Source organism: Bipolaris zeicola (genome assembly GCF_000523435.1).
Source record: "Bipolaris zeicola 26-R-13 unplaced genomic scaffold scaffold_27, whole genome shotgun sequence".
Taxonomy (NCBI): domain Eukaryota; kingdom Fungi; phylum Ascomycota; class Dothideomycetes; order Pleosporales; family Pleosporaceae; genus Bipolaris; species Bipolaris zeicola.
In genome coordinates, this window is record NW_006912076.1 from 122,638 (window position 1) to 141,981 (window position 19,344).

The window sequence follows — 19,344 nt, forward strand, 5'->3', positions numbered from 1 at the left end:
CGATGGTGGCAAAACCTTCCTGGGCACGTTGGAACAGTTCGGCGTATTCTGAATCGCAGTCACAGGATATGAATAGTAATCAGTCATTTTTCATGCCAGTCGAACATGGGTTACCGACATATTCCTGTTTCGTTTTCATGGGCACAAGCTGCCTCGTATCGAAGGCTCTCATTAAATTTACACTGATTTTGTTTCGGTTGTAAGCACGACCCCACCTTCTCTCTTTCTCTCCCACTTTTTTTACCCCACCTTTGGAGAAGATGATACTGTAGCATCGGCACATTCACATGCTGAGAGCTCGGTGACAATGCAAGATAGTTACAATGCACTTTGATGTCGTCATAATGTTATATAAATGACGCATCACGATACCGCTCTACTGATAATCGGGGAAGAGTTGGGGAAATGAGTCCCCAAGAGTAACGATGGAGGCAGAGAAGATGGGGAGATGAGCAGAATGCATGGGAAGCTCACGGCTTCATAGAAACAACCTTGGTATGTTATTGTTGCGAACATTATTTAAAATGTAGGAACCTGGAAAGTTCAGCTCGTTGCATAAAACGTTGTGTTTTTTGAAGTTGTGATGGCCTTTTACAATTCCAATGTTGAACTCAATCGCAAAGCAGGGCAGCACCACGATGTATGATGTGGCTTACTTATATCTAGTATCGTGTGACTGGGATTTTCATTTAGCGGGCAGTGGGTAGTAAGAGTGATTTATCGAACAAGAGAAGAGAATATGAATTGTACTTTCGCAAGTACGGGTAGTATCTCTGCTCATAAGGTGCATACTCACTGCAAGTTGAACTTGAGTATCAGATAGTAGAATATTGATGGCACCATATACCTATATCAATGGCCTAAATGTATTCGAAAAGGGGTTGAGAATGCCTTTTAAAGTAGTATATCCTACCAGGCCGCTATCTGCCTTCATCACATCCATGTTTAACAATAATTCGCGAAGCTGCAATTCTTCACCAGATTTCACACTGGCGATAATACAGTTCTATCTAGCAACATGTTGACAAGTCCATGGCAGTTATAATGCTTCGCTACTTTGCATTCAGGATGCCTAAGCTGATGGAGACTTAGGTGTGAGAAGGCGCATAGTACCTGTATACGAAATCGCACAGGTATTCTTACACGCGACGATCAAGGATGTCAGGTCAAGAAAGACGGTTTCAGGGGTAATACTAGCTTTTAACCAAGATACCGTGAACAATGTTTCACTCACGATTCGGGAGTGACTACTGCAAGGCCACTGCATCGCTAATATCGACTATGTCTTTTTGTACCAACAAACGCAGCAGAAATTAGTCCAAGGCAGATACTATAATAGTCTGCTCAACGTAAAAGTCTAGCAGGAACCACCATGGTGATCTCAACATGAAAGATGATATGGCTGGCTGAAGTTACACACCATCCGTACACCTGAATCTTTTGCTTTCTCCTTTTGAGCAAAAAAGATGAAGAAAAGATAATGAAGAGGATGGATTTTCAGCCAGGCAAGGACGAGATAGTAAACATAGATCTTCAGTACAAGGTCGATGACGTAGATAATTCACCGAGGGATTCCAAGAAGTCTCGGAAAGATGGGCCGTAAGCTGAGATGAGCATACCCTCGAAGGAGATATGTAATAGAGCTGAACTAAACCTTTAAGACATGAAGATTGTACATACATAGAGGTTAATTGTGTCCGAAAAGGTCTGGGAAGATGGCATGGAATTGCGTGTTTAGACTTCGAAGATGTGGTAAAAGGATTAGAAATCATCACCGGTGGATGTGCACTCGATGCGAGCAAGAAGTTTGGAATGAGCAAAAGAGATTGCAGGTACCAAGTGATCATGTCCAACACCAACTCGTGACCTCCCTCTCCCTACACTTCAAAGACTTGGTGTACATCCCCACTGCCCCAACAAGACAAAATTAGGCATTCAGCACCCACACGACCCACCCATCCACCCTCCCCCATATCTTGATAGCATCAACCTTGTGCCGACCAGCCTCACGTTCTCCCTCCATCCCAAGGAACCTCATATGCACGATCTTCACCGCCTTGTATATTTTATGATGTTACCTCGCAATCGGACCCACACCGAGCAACAAAAAAACTTCCCCAAAGGCCCAAAAAAGAAAGAAAGGTAAACCACCATGTTCATCGCAGAGCGAGTTAAAAGTCACGATGTCGATCCCGTAAGACATGAAATGTGGTCACAAAACATATTCCATCATGCAATGCAAAAGGGCACGGACACAACAGACAAAAAGCAGGCACAAAAACTCTAAAGGTTTACCCTCACCCTCCTTGTTCGTCGTGGCTGTCCCCGCTGCACAAGTCTCCGAACTAAACGAAAGGTGTAGTCACGCGCATGGGCCTTTTGTCTAGCCGCAGATCATCCTTTGACGTGGCTGTGGCTGGAGGGGGGTGGGATGATCGACAGCCACTTGCAAAGAGAGCGAAGGATGAGATGGGTTGAGGGTCTGCAGACTAAAAGATCCGGTAAGCGGATAGTAAGCGACGGCCCACCCCATCGCTAGTGAGCGATTTAGCATGCAGCCTTGTTAGCGCAATGCACAAACAGCTGCTAATGTATGGGTGTGGGTGTGGGTGTGTCTGTGTGCCTGACTATTCCTTTGTTTTTCTCTTGCTTTCGTACGTACGGCCGGCAATCTTGGGTGAGAGGGTCTGTTGGTCTGGCAAAAGAAAAGTACCTTGTTTCGAACTTTATGCCTGCTCTGCACTAGAAGAAAACAAGAAATTACATCTTGCATCAGGAAAGCAATATAGAGGCGCAGGCCCAGTTTTTATTCCTCTCATTTGATCAGATCGGTTGGTTGTCATGGCTTTGCGAGGGCGAAAGGGGGTGAAGGGTTCAATTCTCTGGCTTGTCCTGCCGCGTGGTTTAACGAAGGCTGTAGGCGTTGAGCAAGCCCAAGTTATGCAGCTGGCATACAGGGTATGGAGTGTGATAGATTATGCATTTTCTCAAGTCTGGTCTTGTCGTTGCTTGCGACCCAACGGACTGTTCGTCCAATCCATACTATACTGGCTGAGTCTTTCTTGGTGTTTGCATGGATTGGAGTGGAGATGCCCAATTGTGATAATCACCCTGACATGCTGCCTAGTACGAATCAGTCTGAAGGATGGCTAAAGTTTCACAAAGACCCATGATCTCGATGCCCGAAGACTGTTGGATCGTTATCGTGACATTGTGATTAGGCCGAGAAGTTTACCATCTCGATGTTATCTACACCCAAGTGACTGGCAATCCACAGCATTCCCATCCACGTCATAACAGTCTGTGTACTACGGACCGTTTCGCACTGTCAAACGATGCCGAAGGGTGTAGATCGCGAAGAATTTCGGACACAAAGGGGTGGCTGATTGTCCGTCTACACCTAGGTGTAGAATGCGATCTCGATGAGAATGCCATGTACCCTGTAGACCGCGATACACATCCACGTCATTGCAATACCCACTCTCCGAGGAGGAAACTCCCGTTTCAAAGGTGGTGTACGATCCCGATGATGTACCTTGTAAGGCGTTATAGAGGTGTAGTGGGTGGCTACAAAGCAATCTCGATCTCGATGATAAGAAGCACATTGAAGGCCACACTATACTCGAACGCTATTGCAGTGTGAGTAACAAGGGAACGCCCGTTTCACAACTGCCAACGATTCCGATGTTCGCAGATCCTGCGGCGTAAAGGCGTATATTGAAATCAGATTGGTGGTCCCAAAGTGATCTCGATCACTCCATTCTTCGATCCCGATGACAAGAAGCACACATGTAAACCGCCTTTTCCCGTCATACTGACAAGCGGACCGGAGATTTCTTAACGGTGAACTGCGTCGATGCTCTTAGACGATTGTTTGTGCGTCGTGGTGCGAAGCAGTTGAGTTGTAGTGCGGTGTGGGGTAAGAGTTGAGGCAGAGGTGGTTGGGTTGGGACCAGATCGCGACGATGTCTGGCACAGTTTCTGAGAGATACCCCTTTCCAGTCGAAAAGAATTATCGCATGGGTGTATACGTATAAGTATTGACTGTTTCACTTGGGCTTCGATTCCGATGCCCTGTAAACCTGTTTCTCACGTACTCAGGCATCGCTGGGGGTGGGGGCTGTCTCAATCGCGAGTACAGATCGATCGATGTCTATGAGATCATCAGCAAAAAAAGCAAAAAGAAGGGATATGGCGTCCATCAGAACCACATGACATGCCCCGATTAGGGATGCGGTGTTATTGGAAGTCCTAAAGCGTCGTAGCACTTCCTACACATGGGTAGCAACAACAGATTGGCCAAGTGATACACAATTTGGTGGCACACCAATAGGTAGAGGTTGCAAAGAAAGCTTCACACAACACCCACGTCATGTACAGATCCTAAAGTCTGATTCGCTGGGTTTGGATGCCGTTGTGATTCCCATGCATGAGCGAATCAGCACCACTGTTATGACATCTTTCCTTCCACACACATTATGCCCAGTCTTCTTCCCATCAAAAGCACCCAGCCGCACCATTGACAACACAACCCAGCGAATCCAGTCACATGCAAAAGCAAACCAAAATCGAGCCATTTGTTCGCTACAGCAAACACGGTACCACGACAATGAATCGCAAAATAATGAGAGATATGATGGATAGACAATTAGGCGACAGCATCGATTCTTTTTACAACACTTTAGACATGTTCTTCCTCACCGATACATGAATCCCCCGCAACACTACCCAAACGTCAAAAACAAACGCGTAAACGACTGGGGAAAAAAGAAACCACACACAGTAAAAAAATTACACTCGGAGCAACACCGATGACTCCACGGACAAACACCACAAAGAAGGTAAGCGAGAGCGAAAAAAAGTTTACCCGTCGCAACCGCGTAGAAAAAAAATCGCGGGAAGGCAAAAAAAAACGCAATGCAGAAGACGGAGGATTACTACATGCATGACGGAAAATTCATCCACGTGGAGATTTGCAAAGGACGGAAAATATCTAATCAACTCGACGGGACGGGACTCATAAATTCCTACCGATCAAAAAAATTCCCATGTCGGAAAAAACTCTCAATATCACACAAAACTAACAACCCACCTCTCCAGCCACCCAACCCCATCCCCTCACCACCCCCCTCAACCTCAACCTCCACCTGCTCGCAAACATGCTGCACAAACCCCTGCATCGCCGGTCCGTCTTCCTTGACCCACAAACGCCCCGCATCACCCACGCCCCCATTTACACACTACTCGAGTATTTCGAATCCGTGCGTCGGACCCGCGCGATTGCGTTGCGCGCCACTTGAGTTGCACGAGTATCCGCGGCGGGAGCGGAATGGGAGGGTTGATAAGGGGAAGGCGAAAGTGGAGGGGGTAGCGATGGCAGGAGGAAGAGGAAGAGGAAGAGGGGAAGGAGGGGCGCATATGATGAATTATACAGGACAGAGGAAGAAGTGGAGTCATGATTTAGTGTAAGTGGTCTGCATTTCCTTTACTGCACTATCTTTCCATGACATTCGGGGATTTTTCTTTGTGCGAGTCAGAGTAGGCGACGGTTTTAGGTCGCGTATATATGGGGTTAAGTTTAGTGGGTTGCGCTTCCCCTCCCCCCCTTTTTTTGGTAACGATTCATTTCGTGTGGAGAGAGAGAGAGAGAGAGAAAGCGCACGCGTTACGCTAAAGTGTATGTGTAAGAAGGTTTTGCTTAAAAGCGGTAACTAACGTCTCTTCTTTTTTTTGTTGCGCTAAAAATATAATGTAGTGCTCGCATGCGAGAAGATGATGGTAGTAGTAGTAGACGCAACACTGCTTCTCCTGCTATCTCGCCTGCTCCTGCACAGCCGCATGTCGCTGTCGCTGTCGCATCACCGGCATCCAGACGCGATAGTATGGAGCCCGAGGCCCAGATGCCGAATGTCACGACGCCGCTCGTTACTGTGCTGTCGCCACAACCGCAGTTATCACCGGCCCAGCGCCAAATGCAGCAAGATGCAAAAGAGAGTAGCGAGAAAGAGGGAGAGAAGAAAGAAAGCAAGAGCAAGTTGCACCATATGAAGCGCATTTGGAGCAGTCTTGTTTGAAAGTAAGAGACATATTTTGCAAAAGAAGACTAATTTCCTGTCGCCTTTCTACAGTCACAAAAGTTCTAGACCTACCGCTTTTGCATTCCTCCTTTTTGTTATCGCATCAAAGATAAGTGTAGTGATACAAAAAACTATACCTGCGGTCTAGACTCTCCATCATCATCGTCACGACGAAAGCATCCAGACTCACGAACGAACAAGGAAAAAAAGGAAAAACGCGATTTGGAATCTTTTTTCAATCGTGGACCTCGTTTATCTTGCGCACTGAAGGGCAAACCGGGTCTGGCCAATAAACCCTTTTTGTTTCTCTCGTTCTCGGATTTCTCTCGTTCCATTGGCGAAAGGGAAAAAAGACACCTCCATCTGGCTCGTGTCTTCTTGCGCGTGGCCAGGCTAAGTGTTGGTTTTCTTTGCGTTGGGATCCTCGGTTGCGGTGTGAGCAAAAGGGAGGGTCGCGTGTGTCACGAATTACAAAGAATATTTTATCATTTCGTCCAGGCTGCCGTCGGAAAGCAGCAGTACTTTTGGTTGGTGTGTCTGTGTGCTATGCGTACGTGCGTGCGTGTGTGTGTGTGTGTGTGCGTGCGTGTGTCGAGTCTCCACGGAGATGTGTGTTAACTCATTTTTTCTGGCCCTTCCACGCACAGACCCCCTACTGTGGAAGAAATTCCCGTTGCGCATTTACAGATTTTCCGAGGTATCAAGGGGTTGAGTCTGTTTTTTTTGTTTTCATGGCGTCTAGATGCTCAGCGGGCAATTGGTGAGAGGCTTTCTTCTTCTCGCCTCAGCGTCTATGGCCTCCGCTTCTGTTCGCTAAAGGGCGCACGCACTGGCTCAGTGTGCCCTTACCATGTTCATCCTCATATGGCTGTTCTTTGTGACTGGTAGATACCAATTAGGATTTTTTAAGCGAAGGGTTTTTTTTTGGTCAAAAATGTTTTCGGTTAAGACAAGGCGGGGGTAAAAAGGAGGGGGAGGAGGGGAGGAGGCGGTGACATGGTGAGAGAAACATAGTGTGAACACCAGAAGATCAGGGTGGTCAAGTGAATACGAGGCTGTGATTCGAGACTTTTTACGCCGATAACGAATCCGGATAATTCACATGAATGGTGGCGCCAAGGTTGACGGCGACTTCCGGGGGCTTGTGGTGTGACCTTTGCTCCTTTCCGGATAATTATCGGGTATCGTGAGCGCATCACACCACACGCGCGCATGCAAGACCAGCAACAGCAACTTGATCATGCTGTGTTACCACTTGGAACTGCAAACTTGGTGTTCATGTCATGAGATATCAGCGATGATGTTGATATAAATCACACACGACGTCTCTCTCACCAAGGCCTATACCATCTCAACCCTCATCGGAACATATCCGACCAAGTTATCATCTACACGTTGCCACCTGAAAAGAATTTTTTCACTACAGTTTCCGATAGCGAACTCGACTGCTCGCCATAGCAATCAAAATGCATTACCGTTGGCATATACCACACCCCCATTTGCACTTTCGACGCCATCTAGACCAATGGCTCGCAGATGTGGCTGAAGTGTATAGTCGGGCTGCATAAAAAGACCAAGCTTTTACCCTAAGCTTTCCGGCAATAGCATGGTCAGTAGTACGCTGGGTACTGCCGAAGCCGTGTACGAGTTAGCCTGTACTGACGCCTCACAACAGAAGAGAGTAAGAGGAAAGTGAAACGAAGGCGGGCATTTGTGGAGCCCTGGTCTGGGGGGAGTTTGCTGATGTGTTGTTGAGGGAAAGCTATTTGGAACGGCCTGGACTTTGGCGGTGTTTTTTGATACCCAATGCATGTAGCCTCACGAATTTTATTGGTTGTATTCTGCCCTTCTTCGGTACAATTCGCTAGTGGCGCGTGCAAGGAAGTATGATGGAATTGCGCGACGTGTTTGCAAAGCTTTCAAGATTCAGGAACGACTTTGCTAGTTGGTGATGACGAGCTTGACCTCCAAACAAGCGGTGGGTCGTCAAGAAAAGAAATGCACTTGGTGACCCTGCCTCGTATTTTTTTCTTTTTTGTCTTTTGTCATTGATCTTTCTAGCCTCAGGGCCGGTGTGAAGTTTTGAGACACCAGCTTGCACGAGACGAGAGGAACGAGACGTGGTCACGGCCGTGTTGCGGTGATACTGCTGGTGCCTGGTTGTGCTTTTTTGTATGGTGGGCTGGTGTTGATGTGCTCAGCGCCACCGCCCTGACTGCTGGGCATACAGACATGCGTAGAAGACAGGTAGAAGTGGGTGTGCCACATGGTTCCCCTTTACTCCGCTTGCCCTGAATGGGCAGGCTGTTGCTGCTCTTGGAGGTCACGACGTCATAGTGAGATATGGGTATGGTTGTACGGAGCGGGTGATCTGACAGCAACCACTGCTGTGGGTAAGATGTCAGGCAGCGATTCTATTTACGAGTGTACTGGGGGCGGAATCCCACAGATCTCATTCGGCGATCTGGGATTTCAGGGCTGTGCCGCGGGACTGGTTGATCCGGGCCAGGGTTGCGAGTCATACGGGATGCAATTTCTGATCTGAATGGGGAGTTGACAAGAGATAGCGGTGGTTCTCATCGAGTCCGAGGCCGGCAAGAGCCCGAACGCGAATGCTCCTTTATCCATTGGGCATAGCTCATGTGTGGGGGAGAAATTTTGTGGAGCTTGTGACCGCTGCAAGAGATTTGGAAACGATGCCTGAAGGTCGGCGACGCCTTTATTGGGTTGCGGGCCGCACAATATTGCCTAGCAGACAACACCAAGAAGCGCAGGTGTATGGCACCGCTCGGCCTCAGGCTGTGAGTTACGTGGCGATGACGATGACGGGAGCGGGGCTGGCATTGCAGTACACAGTGGCATTGTGGAGTTGTCCAAGTACAGACACGTGCGCGCCGTACTGAAACGGATTCAGAGTTGGCGGTTGGTGGACGTCTTGTTCAAAGTGAAACGGGGCTGGGGGGGTTGTTTGTCTCACGGGTATTGCTGTCTGATTGTCTACTGGCTTGATGCCGAGATTACACAAGATGCGAGCAAGAGGTATGTGGTGCGTGAAGAGGCGCATGGCGTAATGTGGTATCCAGCCCCTGGGGTTACAAGATGATTGGGACCAAGGCAAAACGTGTTCCTGGGGTTACAGACGTGGACAATGAAGCCAGCGAATGTAATAACATTTGGTGTATGCAAGGTGATGAGCGCCAGGCCCGAAGCAGCGGCGCTAGTGCAGGGGTGCTTCTTGGGGCAAGCTGAGCGCAGTCGCTGCTTGGGTCGACGAGAGCAGCGTTGCAGTGGCAGTGGCAGTGGTTGCATAGTGGTCGCCTGGGGATTGTGCCTGTTCGGATGCAGCGTTGTGCCGCCTGCTTGACTAAGGGGACGATACTTGGAGCGAACCAGTTCGGGATAGAGGTGAGGGTGGTGATAGCAATCATGAGGTGTCTGTGTGTGTGTTTACTCATCGCCAGGCACGCGGTGCCCGTGTGGATTGGTGGAGATGGCGAGCATGGGCCCCAGTCAAGCATTCGTGTACCTGCATGGTAGCCTGATCTGGCATCGCAGCAGATACTCCCTTTGATTTGGACGTGATCCTGTGATCACGATGCAAGCAAGGTAGCGAATCCATCGTTCGGCGCATGGGGCGCGTTGCGCTAAGCAGTTCATTGCTTTTTGCGACAGCTGTCAAATTAGCATCTGGTCTCGCTTGGCAACCTTGGATAGTAGATGATTAGCCTGGGGCAGACCGAGGGGGCAGATCTCGTGCTAGGCGCGCTGCACAGCGTGGACAAGCAGGCGGTGAGGTTCACTATCCCACGCTGCACTGCGCCTGCGCATAGTACCGACCATGATGCATGGCCCTTTTGTTTTGTCGTCAGGATTCATGGATGGATATGGTTTGGATGCGAATATACACACTACACCCATATACACATACACACCACCACACACACACACACACAAAAGACACACACCGTCTCGAGACACTCGGACAGAGGGCAAACACGCGGTGAGGCCCATGTTCTAGGCTCTGGGGCCTGGGGCCTGAGGTGAGGGGCAGGGTTGTGTGTATTTACTTGCATGCCTGAAGCCTGCTCTCTCCCACGACGACGTGGACGACTGAGATGAAGCGGCTGAGGCGTTTGAGGGCAAGTTCCAAAACGCGGCTGATCGGCGTGTGCGAATAACTTTTGGACAGGAGGGGTCAGGGCATGGGTACGCGAGAGCGAGAGCGAGTGATAGGCTGTGTGAGAGGGTGGCCGCCCTGGCCATGTCGAGTGTGGAGCTGAGGCGTGCAGGGCAGCCAGCCCCTTGGTTCAGCACACCAGGATCTGCCGTGGGGTCCTTGCGTCGACGGCAGCTAAAAGCAACGAGTACTGATCTGCCCAAAGCACGAGTGATGACGGAAACGGTAGAGCCGCAGCCATGTACCACGTTTTGGGGGCGCTGTCACCACCCTGGTCCCTGGACTCCATCGGCGAGTGCGGCGCTATGGCGCTCGGTCTGGTGGGTACCATCCTGAGAGCTGGGTAACATGTCGAGTCCGTTGCTGGTATATAACACTTGGTCGCCCTAGCCTTCAACACTACTCACACCACGACTACACAGACAGCATCCACTACTACCACAGCAACAGCCACCACAGCCATCACAAGACTACTACTACTACTACCACCACCACTACCACCACTACCACCACTACCACCACTACCATCATCACCACCACTACTACCGCCACTGCCACTGCCACTTCTTCTTGACCAACACTTTCTCTCTCTCCCAATATACCCACAATCACATACTCAGCAAACATGTACCAAAATCTTGGACACACACCCAACTGGGACGTCTGCTTCCAGCAAGCCCAGCTCACAGAGGAGAACCTGCGATCACATGGCTCCACATATGCCTCAACACATAGCCCAACACATGTCAAGGTAAGCACTCGGACCTTCCCCTCAACATGGCGCTTTCAAGAATCAAAATCTAACTCTTTCTCCAGGCGGACAGTGCTTGCTACATGCTAGAGCCTCAACAGTACTACCGATACGACTTGGATCTCGAGGAGTCTGATGATGAAGATGCAAGCTCGCAAACAAAGCGAATGGCTCTTCGAAAAGCAGCTTCGATGGAGGTGCTCAAGGCCTATGGCGGATGCTTTGCCTCTGGCTTCCTCGCACTCCAAGAGCCTCTACCCAGCCGACCACAGTCCAAGCTGCGACGATATGAGAGCGCAGATGCCTTTGAGATCCGACGAACAGCATCCATTGCGACATCACTCGAGAGCGGGTCAGTCAGCTGCACAAGCAGCAACAATGACAGCCCGCGACCCGACTCTGCTACTCTGAGCCCTGCACAGCTGCAAGAGGCGACACGAGGAAGCAAGTGGAGTTGGAGAAGCATGAGGAAGAGCCGAAAGAACGCAGCCAAGAAGCTCGATGTTTGAGTGGGACGACAGTAGCAGGCGCTCGCCTACTCGTCATTAATGTTTGTTTCTTTGATCGTTTTATTAGCGAAGGTGTTGGGGCGTTGAGGATTGCGCACAGTGCAGGACTGCCACCTGCCATTTTCATTTGTTTGAGGGAAAAAAGTCATGGACAAATTGTCGTCTAGTAGATCAAGTCACGACCAGTCATCAGCAGTACTACTATAGGGAGTAATAACCTCCGAACGCGGCTCAGCGAGCCTGCGCGGATCATCAATCAAACTTGTGCAAGAGCAAAACAACCACCAGACCAAACTAAACCAAACCAAACCAAACATGAGCGTGATTCCGACACAGATGATGATTAAAATTCCAGTGGTACAAGCGGAGACGCTTGGAGAGCCGGCGTTGGGGGTTGAGAGGCGATAGGGTGGGATCCTGGACGTGGGATGCATGCGGGGAGAGTACCGGTGACCGGGCAACTCGCAGCCGAGCCAGTCACAGCATGAGGCGCTGTCGGGGAAAAGAGGCTTGCAGCAAGGGTCGGGATAAAAAACCAAAGGTAAAAAAGTGCAATGGCCGAGGAGAGGCATTGAAGCTGCAGGATGCGAGACACGGAGACGAGACGCTGAGAGGGGAGAGGAGAGGAACTGAGGATGGGCATGACGTAACAGTGGGGTTGCTGCTGGCCATGGAAGCTTTAGCGGGCAGGAGCGACGGGGAGGGCGAGGGAAGCGACGATCATGAAGAGGGAAACGACGACCAAGACGACGATAAGCAGCGAGGCACAAGAGGCGCCAGAGACAGAAAACATGGCGCGGAACGGAACGACAAGTACAGTACTCGGGCGTGTGCCCAGCTACCATTTGCTCCGTCCGCCGCCGCCGCCGCCTCCCCCCCCCCCACGGGCGTGCCTGGATGAGAGAGCACATACACACACATTCAGCAGCCCATGCCACGCGTGGGTTTTGGCACAATGCAGCGCCCTCACCGCCTGGCCCTGTTGGTCCCTATCGTGCTATCGTGCGTGCTGAGCAAAGATAGACCCACCATTGACGCCTGCCGTGATGTCCTCTGTAGCCATCGGCGCACCTGCCGGCTGTCGTCAGTCAAAACTGCCTCGCTCGCCGCCCCAGGTCACTCTGCCCTTCTCTCCCTCCTCCCCCGCCCCTACCAGACCTGCATCTCTCCCCTTGACGCCGCTCTGCCCGCTGACACAAGGTCCGTCGCCCCTATGCCCTCCACCCGTCCTCGTCCAAGACGTCCCGCCCCGCCCCCACCCCAGTCCGGCCGCATTGAGCGTCTCAGCTAACTTTGGCCCAGTACATACGCCATAGCTCTCCCACGCTCTCACTCTCACAGTTCCAGCAATCTCCATCATCACCACCGCCACCCAGCCCTCAACCCCAACCCTCCCGCTCTCATACTCCGCTCCTCCCGCTCCATCGGTGGCTCCCTCCTCCCTCCCCCATAGCATGAGCTCGCAACCCTTGAAGCCTCGCCGAACCTCGTCTGTGGCTGACCCGTACGCTGCGCCGCACATCTACTATGGCGAGAGTCACTCGCAAAAACATCCCAGGGCAAGAACCTACTCGGCTGTGAGCATTGCCTGCCACCCCTCATCCCATTGTCTACATTGCTCACACCAAGCAGAACGTAGACCAATCCACCCGCAATGCCCCATTGAGCGAGGGTATTCCTGCCGGCCGCCGCACCAGTCACGGTACGTACTACGGCAGCACATATATTTGGCCACGCGCTGACAATGCCTCTAGATGAGGCTTCGCTGCAGCCGCGCCGCTTCAAGATCAACGTCGACGAGACCCTCGCCCAGCTTCTCGCCCGTGAGGATTCTGACCAAAACTACCAAATCACCATTGAAGACAAGGGCCCCAAGGTACGCCATAAGCCCCTTTCTTCTGCTCTATACATATACATGCAGTATGGCTGACACATACGTAGACCCTATCTCTCGGTACTCTGGGCTCCAATGCTTTCAAAAAGCACGATGTCCGCGGCACATACATGCTCTCCAATCTGCTCCAGGAGCTCACCCTCGCCAAAGACTACGGCCGCAAGACCATTGTCCTCGACGAATCGCGTCTCAATGAAAACCCGGTGAACCGCCTCAGTCGCCTCATCCAGTTTTCCTTCTGGGATGGCCTGACTCGCCGTATCGATGGCTCCAATATTGCAAAGGTCGCCGTCGACCCCAAGGACTGGACTGACGATCCACATCCTCGTGTATACATTCCCCAGGGCGCTCCCGAACAGTATGAGTACTACACACGCATTGCCCGCGAGCATCCCGATATGCGCCTTGAAGTCATCTGGCTACCACAGAATTGCGACGACCCTACATATGTGCGCGATCTGAACAAAGCCCCTGGTTTGCTTGCCATTGCCATGGAGGAATGGATTGATCCTGAAACCAACAAGAAAGACTTGAGAGGATTACCTTTTGTAGTCCCGGGTGGCCGCTTCAATGAGATCTATGGATGGGACAGCTACATGTGTTCACTCGGCCTGCTTGTCAATGACCGCATCGACTTGGTCAAGTCCATGGTTACCCATTTCTGCTTCTGCATCAAGCACTACAACAAGATTCTCAACGCAAACCGCACATACTACCTCTGTCGTTCCCAGCCACCTTTTCTTACCGACATGGCCTTACGCTGCTATGAACGCATCAAGCATGAACCTGGTGCGCTCGACTTTCTGCGCGAGGCCATTCTTGCTGCTATTAAGGAGTATAACTCAGTCTGGATGAGCCCGCCTCGTTATGATCCCGAGACTGGCTTGACCAGGTACCGACCTACTGGCTTGGGTGTGCCTCCGGAGACGGAAGCCACCCATTTTGAGCACATCTTGCAGCCGTATGCCGACAAACATGGAATGTCCTTCCACGAGTTTGTTGAGGCGTACAACTACCAACGCGTGCACGAGCCTGAATTGGATGATTATTTCCTGCATGACCGTGCCGTGCGCGAGTCTGGTCACGACACTTCCTACCGTCTTGAGAAGGTTGCTGCAGATCTTGCAGTTGTCGACATCAATGCCCTGCTATACAAGTACGAAGTTGATATCGGTCGATGCATTCGCAACCATTTCGGAGACAAGCTTGAGATTCCAGCGGAATTCTGCACAGGCGATATGAAGCCTGGTCATATTGAGAATTCTGCAGCATGGGAGCGTCGCGCTAGAAAGCGACGTGTCCAGGTCGACAAGTATCTCTGGGACGAGGAAGCCGGCATGTATTTTGACTACAACACGGTCAAGCGTGAACGTACAGGCTACGAAAGTGCCACTACGTTCTGGCCCATGTGGTCTGGACTTGCCACGCCTCGCCAAGCTAGTATCCTTGTCGAAAAGGCTTTGCCTAAGCTTGAAGCCTTTGGTGGGCTTGTTTCGGGTTCGGAGAGATCGCGTGGCGAGGTCGGTATTGACCGCCCTAACCGACAATGGGACTACCCCTTTGGCTGGGCTCCACAACAGATGCTCGCCTGGGTTGGTATGCAGCGGTACGGCTATGATGTTGAGGCCCAGCGTCTGGCTTACCGCTGGCTGTTCATGGTCACCAAGGCTTTTGTCGACTTCAACGGTGTTGTCGTTGAAAAGTATGACGTAACAAGGAAGGTGGACCCGCACAAGGTCGAGGCTGAATATGGCAATCAGGGCAGTGACTTCAAGGGCGTTCCTCGCGAAGGGTACGTATTGCACTCGTGACCATTGATATGATGAAAAAGAAAGGATATGCTAATAATACATTTTAGTTTCGGATGGGTCAACGCGAGTTATGTCTATGGCCTCACGCTCCTCAGCGCACACCAACGTCGTGCTCTCGGTGCTCTGACCGACTGGGACACATATGCCAAGGCCATGTCCGACCTGGGCATGATGTAGAGAAGACCTTGACAGCTATTAGGGTTTTCCATTCGCATCTTCAACAAAAAAAATATAAATACCAGTATGGAGTGTTTTGGTTAATAGCCAACTTGCTTTGTTCGTTATTGACTTGGGGCGACTGATAAGACAGTCTTTTTTTTTGCTCTCGACATTGATGCTTTGCTTGCATAGCCACCAACCGAATTTGTTTAACACCGGCTCCGTGGAATAAAGTTGATTATTGTAATGAACAAAGCGGTTGACAAGATGCATTTTCCTGTTTCGGTGCGGGGGTTTCTTCTTTCTTTTCTTGTTGTTGTTGTTGTTATGGTAATTCTGATGTGCTTTCGCTTAACTTACTTTACACTTATTAGTCCCCCCATTCTTGAAATGATATTGACAAATCTTGAAATTTTTTTTTCGTCTTCCTGATAACAAGTTTGCTCATTATGAAGAAAAGGTAACCAAGTATGTATCGTATTTGGTATAAGATAGACTCATGATCCATGGTGTCATCATATAAAAGTGCGATCAGCACTACTCTCTCATCCTTAGAGAGCAAAGCGAAAACGAAGAGTAGTAAAGACAGAAAAAAGTAGTATCGCTTATCCCAACAACGCTACCCCGAATATTTCCCATATACATACAATTCCATGCATGCATGCCTGTGTATCTGAGTGTTGAATGAACCTTTCCCCTTGCTTCCCTTTTCCCTTTGAACTTGTTGAAAAATCTAGCCCTTCTTTTTTTCTTCCTGTTGGACAGACGCCCACCCCGTATACACACACCAAAGGGAACATTTGGAATTAAAAAACCAAAGAGAAAGAGAAGAAAACAAAACCAGAACAAAAGAGAGGCAGAAGAAAAAAACGCCATTTACCCCGTTTTCTCCCATCGTCCAAATGCAGAAAATCTTCCTTCCTCCTTGTTCTGGGTTGAAGAAGAAAAAGAAAAGCTTGTTGAACGCTTTTCCCGGTGATGGTCTTATCCACCATTTGTGCTGTTTTTAGGACGGGCTGAGTCTAAAACATGCCGTCAATCTCGCCAGTCTCGACGTCGACATCGATGTTCAGATAACCTGGTGCAGTGGGAAGACCAGGAATCGTCTGGATGTCAGCCGCAAGCGCGTACAGATATCCTGCACCTGCAGCCATGCGCACGTCTCTGATAGGGACGGTGAAGCCCGTTGGTGCGCCCTTGAGACTTGGGTCGTGAGAAAGACTGTACTGAGTCTTTGCAACGCAAATGGGCAGGTTACCAAATCCTTGCTTGACGTATGTGTCGACCTTCTTTTGTGCAAGTTCAGAGAATTCGACGGCAGAAGCTCCGTACATGCGCTTGGCAATCGTCTCCATGCGCTCCTGCACAGTGCCGCTAGATGTGTCGTAAAGAAGCTTGAAGTCAGGCTTGGGCTTGGCCGACGCAGCAATGATACCTTGGGCAAGGTCCACGGCGCCCTTTCCGCCCTCGGCAAAGTGGTTGGCTGGAATGGCGTCTTCGGCACCGGCAGCAATGGCCTCCTCCCGGATAACATCGATTTCGGCTTGGGTATCGGTAGCAAAGCGGTTGATGGCCACAACAACGGGAACTCCGTATGCCTTGGCGTTCTCAATGTGCTTCTTCAAGTTGACACAGCCAGCGCGGAGGATGTCAATGTTCTCGGTACGGTAGACTTCAGGCAGCTGAGCACCGGGGCTGATGTCCGGGCCGCCACCGTGGTTCTTGAGGGCTCGGACAGTAGCAACAATAACAACAGTGTCGGGCACAAGGCCGGAAGATCGGCACTTGATGTTGAAGAAGCGCTCACCTCCCATGGTGAAGTCAAAGCCAGCCTCAGTCACGACAAACCCGGCTTGCGCATCGTGATCCTCGTCTGGCTCGGTACCAGCCAGCTTGAGCGCAATCCTATCCGCAAGGACTGAAGAAGCACCAATGCTAATGTTTGCAAATGGGCCGGCGTGCACAAATACAGGAGTGCCTTCAAGGGTTTGCATCATGTTGGGCTTGATGGCGTCAACCAGCAGAGCAGTCAAGGCGCCACCCGCGCCAATGTCATCGCAAGTGACGGGGTCGCCAGCGCGGGAACTGGCGACGACCATGCGACCCAGGCGCTCGCGGAGGTCTGAAAGATCTTTGCTAAGAGCGAGAATGGCCATGCACTCACTGGCAACTGAGATATCGAAACCAGTCTCACGAGTCTGACCCTTCTCGGTGGGTGCTTGTCCAACAGTGATCTTGCGTAGATGTCTGTCATTGACATCAAGTACGCGCCTCCAAGTGATAGTCTCAGGGTCAATATCTAGCCTGGCGAACTTGGTAATCTCCTCTTCGGTCAGATCATCTGGGTTCGTCTTGTCGATCCCAAGCTTCTTGAGACGGCGGAACATGACAGGCACAAACTCACGCTTGCCCTTCTTAGCTGGGACCAAGCGCTTGTATAGTGCAGCATCTTTTTGTGTGTTCTCGTGGAACATGCGCGTCTCAATAGCAGCAGCGAGCAAGTTGTTCGCAGCCGTGATGGCATGAATGTCACCAGTGAGATGGAGGTTGAACTGGTCCATAGGAATAACCTGACTGTATCCTCCACCAGCGGCACCACCCTTGATGCCAAAAGTAGGTCCCATACTGGGTTGTCGCACATTGGCAAAGCATATCTTGCCGAGGTGCGCGCCTAAAGCCTGTGCTACACCAATTGTGGTTGTGGACTTGCCCTCTCCGAGAGGCGTGGGGGTGATGCCGGCGATAAGAATATATTTGCCATTTTTACGGTGCTCGAGACGCTTCAGCAGAGAAAGATCAACCTTGGCCTTCGTAGCACCATAGGGCTCCAGTTCGTGGGGCAGAATGCCAACCTCCTTTGCGACGGCCGTGATCTGCTTTGGATGTTGCTTCCGCGAGATAGCAATGTCCGAGGGTATCGGATCTTCTATCTTGATAGGAAGAGGCGTGATCTTGCGCTTCTTCTCTCTGTCAAAGGTCGCGTCGGCTGAGTCGACCAGGTTCTGTAGCAGCATGGCGATGGTCATGGGTCCGACACCTCCTGGTACTGGTGTAATGTGTGATGCAACTTCGACGGCTGACTCGAAGTCGACGTCTCCTACAAGTCTTTGGCCGCTCTTCTTGGTCTCATCAGGAATGAAGTTTGTGCCAACATCAATGACGACGGCACCAGGCTTGAGCCAGTCTCCCTTGACGAACTGGGCCTTGCCAATAGCAGCAACGACAATATCTGCGCGACGGACAACCTCTGGAAGGTCGGCTGTCCTGGAATGGCACACAGTAACAGTCGCATCGGCGTTCTTCAGCAAGTAGCTGACTGGGCTTCCCACAATGTCACTACGTCCCAGCACAACGGCGTTCTTGCCCTTGATGTCGATTCCAGCCTCCTGCAGCAGCACCATGACACCCTTGGGCGTGCATGGCGTGAAGAGAGGCTTGCCGCCACGCTTGGCCAGCTCGCCAATGCTCTGAATGCCGAAGCCATCGACGTCCTTCTCATCGGCAACGGCCGATGTGATGGCATGCTCGGAAATATGCTTGGGCAGGGGCAACTGGACAAGAATGCCGTGAACAGCGGGGTCGTTGTTGTACTGTTCGATCTTGTACAGAAGCTCGGCTTCGGTCACGTCGTCGGGCAAGTGGACAAGCTCGCAGTCGATGTTGGCCTCCTCGGCGGCCTTGAGTTTCATGCGCACATATGTGCTGGAGTCTGACCTGTCGCCAACTGCGTGGTGTCAGCGTCTGGCAGCGTCTCGGGCCAGCCCAATGGCATGCCACTCACCCTGGACAATCTTCAGGCTGGGCCTGTACCGCGGGTTCTTTGCCTGCTTGTCCTTGATCTTTGCACCCAGGCGCTCGCGGATGCTCTTCGCAATGGCAGTGCCGTCAATCTTTTGTGCGGCCATGACGAAGCGCGTACTGGAGAATTGCCTTGTGCAGTGGGCCGGCTTGAGGACGGTATATAGA

General features: G+C 51.1%; 7 protein-coding genes across 7 annotated transcripts; 3 read left to right on the top strand and 4 right to left on the bottom strand.

Annotated features, from left to right (window-relative positions):
- Positions 1 to 1,381: 1,381 nt before the first annotated feature.
- Positions 1,382 to 1,561, bottom strand: COCCADRAFT_88701 (uncharacterized protein; the record flags this gene model as incomplete). Its single annotated transcript, XM_007711315.1, has 1 exon — positions 1,382 to 1,561. A coding segment is annotated over one exon (180 nt), but the record flags the coding sequence as incomplete, so codon positions are not given.
- A 3,250-nt stretch (positions 1,562 to 4,811) lies between these two features.
- Positions 4,812 to 6,074, top strand: COCCADRAFT_23972 (uncharacterized protein; the record flags this gene model as incomplete). Its single annotated transcript, XM_007711274.1, has 3 exons — positions 4,812 to 4,841; positions 5,101 to 5,465; positions 5,756 to 6,074. The coding sequence occupies 3 exons, from the start codon at positions 4,812 to 4,814 to the stop codon at positions 6,072 to 6,074; spliced, it is 714 nt and encodes a 237-aa protein (XP_007709464.1).
- A 2,066-nt stretch (positions 6,075 to 8,140) lies between these two features.
- On the bottom strand, positions 8,141 to 8,311 carry COCCADRAFT_88829 (uncharacterized protein; the record flags this gene model as incomplete). Its single annotated transcript, XM_007711316.1, has 1 exon — positions 8,141 to 8,311. The coding sequence occupies one exon, from the start codon at positions 8,309 to 8,311 to the stop codon at positions 8,141 to 8,143; it is 171 nt and encodes a 56-aa protein (XP_007709506.1).
- Positions 8,312 to 8,883: 572 nt separating this feature from the next.
- COCCADRAFT_23973 (uncharacterized protein) lies at positions 8,884 to 10,340 on the bottom strand (the record flags this gene model as incomplete). Its single annotated transcript, XM_007711275.1, has 4 exons — positions 8,884 to 9,163; positions 9,219 to 9,661; positions 9,915 to 9,985; positions 10,145 to 10,340. The coding sequence occupies 4 exons, from the start codon at positions 10,338 to 10,340 to the stop codon at positions 8,884 to 8,886; spliced, it is 990 nt and encodes a 329-aa protein (XP_007709465.1).
- Positions 10,341 to 10,879: 539 nt separating this feature from the next.
- Positions 10,880 to 11,514, top strand: COCCADRAFT_2691 (uncharacterized protein; the record flags this gene model as incomplete). The annotated part of the gene is made up of 2 exons (XM_007711264.1): positions 10,880 to 11,005; positions 11,071 to 11,514. The coding sequence occupies 2 exons, from the start codon at positions 10,880 to 10,882 to the stop codon at positions 11,512 to 11,514; spliced, it is 570 nt and encodes a 189-aa protein (XP_007709454.1).
- Positions 11,515 to 12,968: 1,454 nt separating this feature from the next.
- On the top strand, positions 12,969 to 15,396 carry COCCADRAFT_88739 (glycoside hydrolase family 37 protein; the record flags this gene model as incomplete). The annotated part of the gene is made up of 5 exons (XM_007711317.1): positions 12,969 to 13,091; positions 13,147 to 13,216; positions 13,269 to 13,390; positions 13,456 to 15,200; positions 15,267 to 15,396. 5 exons carry the CDS (start codon positions 12,969 to 12,971, stop codon positions 15,394 to 15,396), a joined length of 2,190 nt encoding a protein of 729 aa, XP_007709507.1.
- A 1,004-nt stretch (positions 15,397 to 16,400) lies between these two features.
- On the bottom strand, positions 16,401 to 19,283 carry COCCADRAFT_23976 (uncharacterized protein; the record flags this gene model as incomplete). Its single annotated transcript, XM_007711276.1, has 2 exons — positions 16,401 to 19,102; positions 19,160 to 19,283. 2 exons carry the CDS (start codon positions 19,281 to 19,283, stop codon positions 16,401 to 16,403), a joined length of 2,826 nt encoding a protein of 941 aa, XP_007709466.1.
- Positions 19,284 to 19,344: the final 61 nt, after the last annotated feature.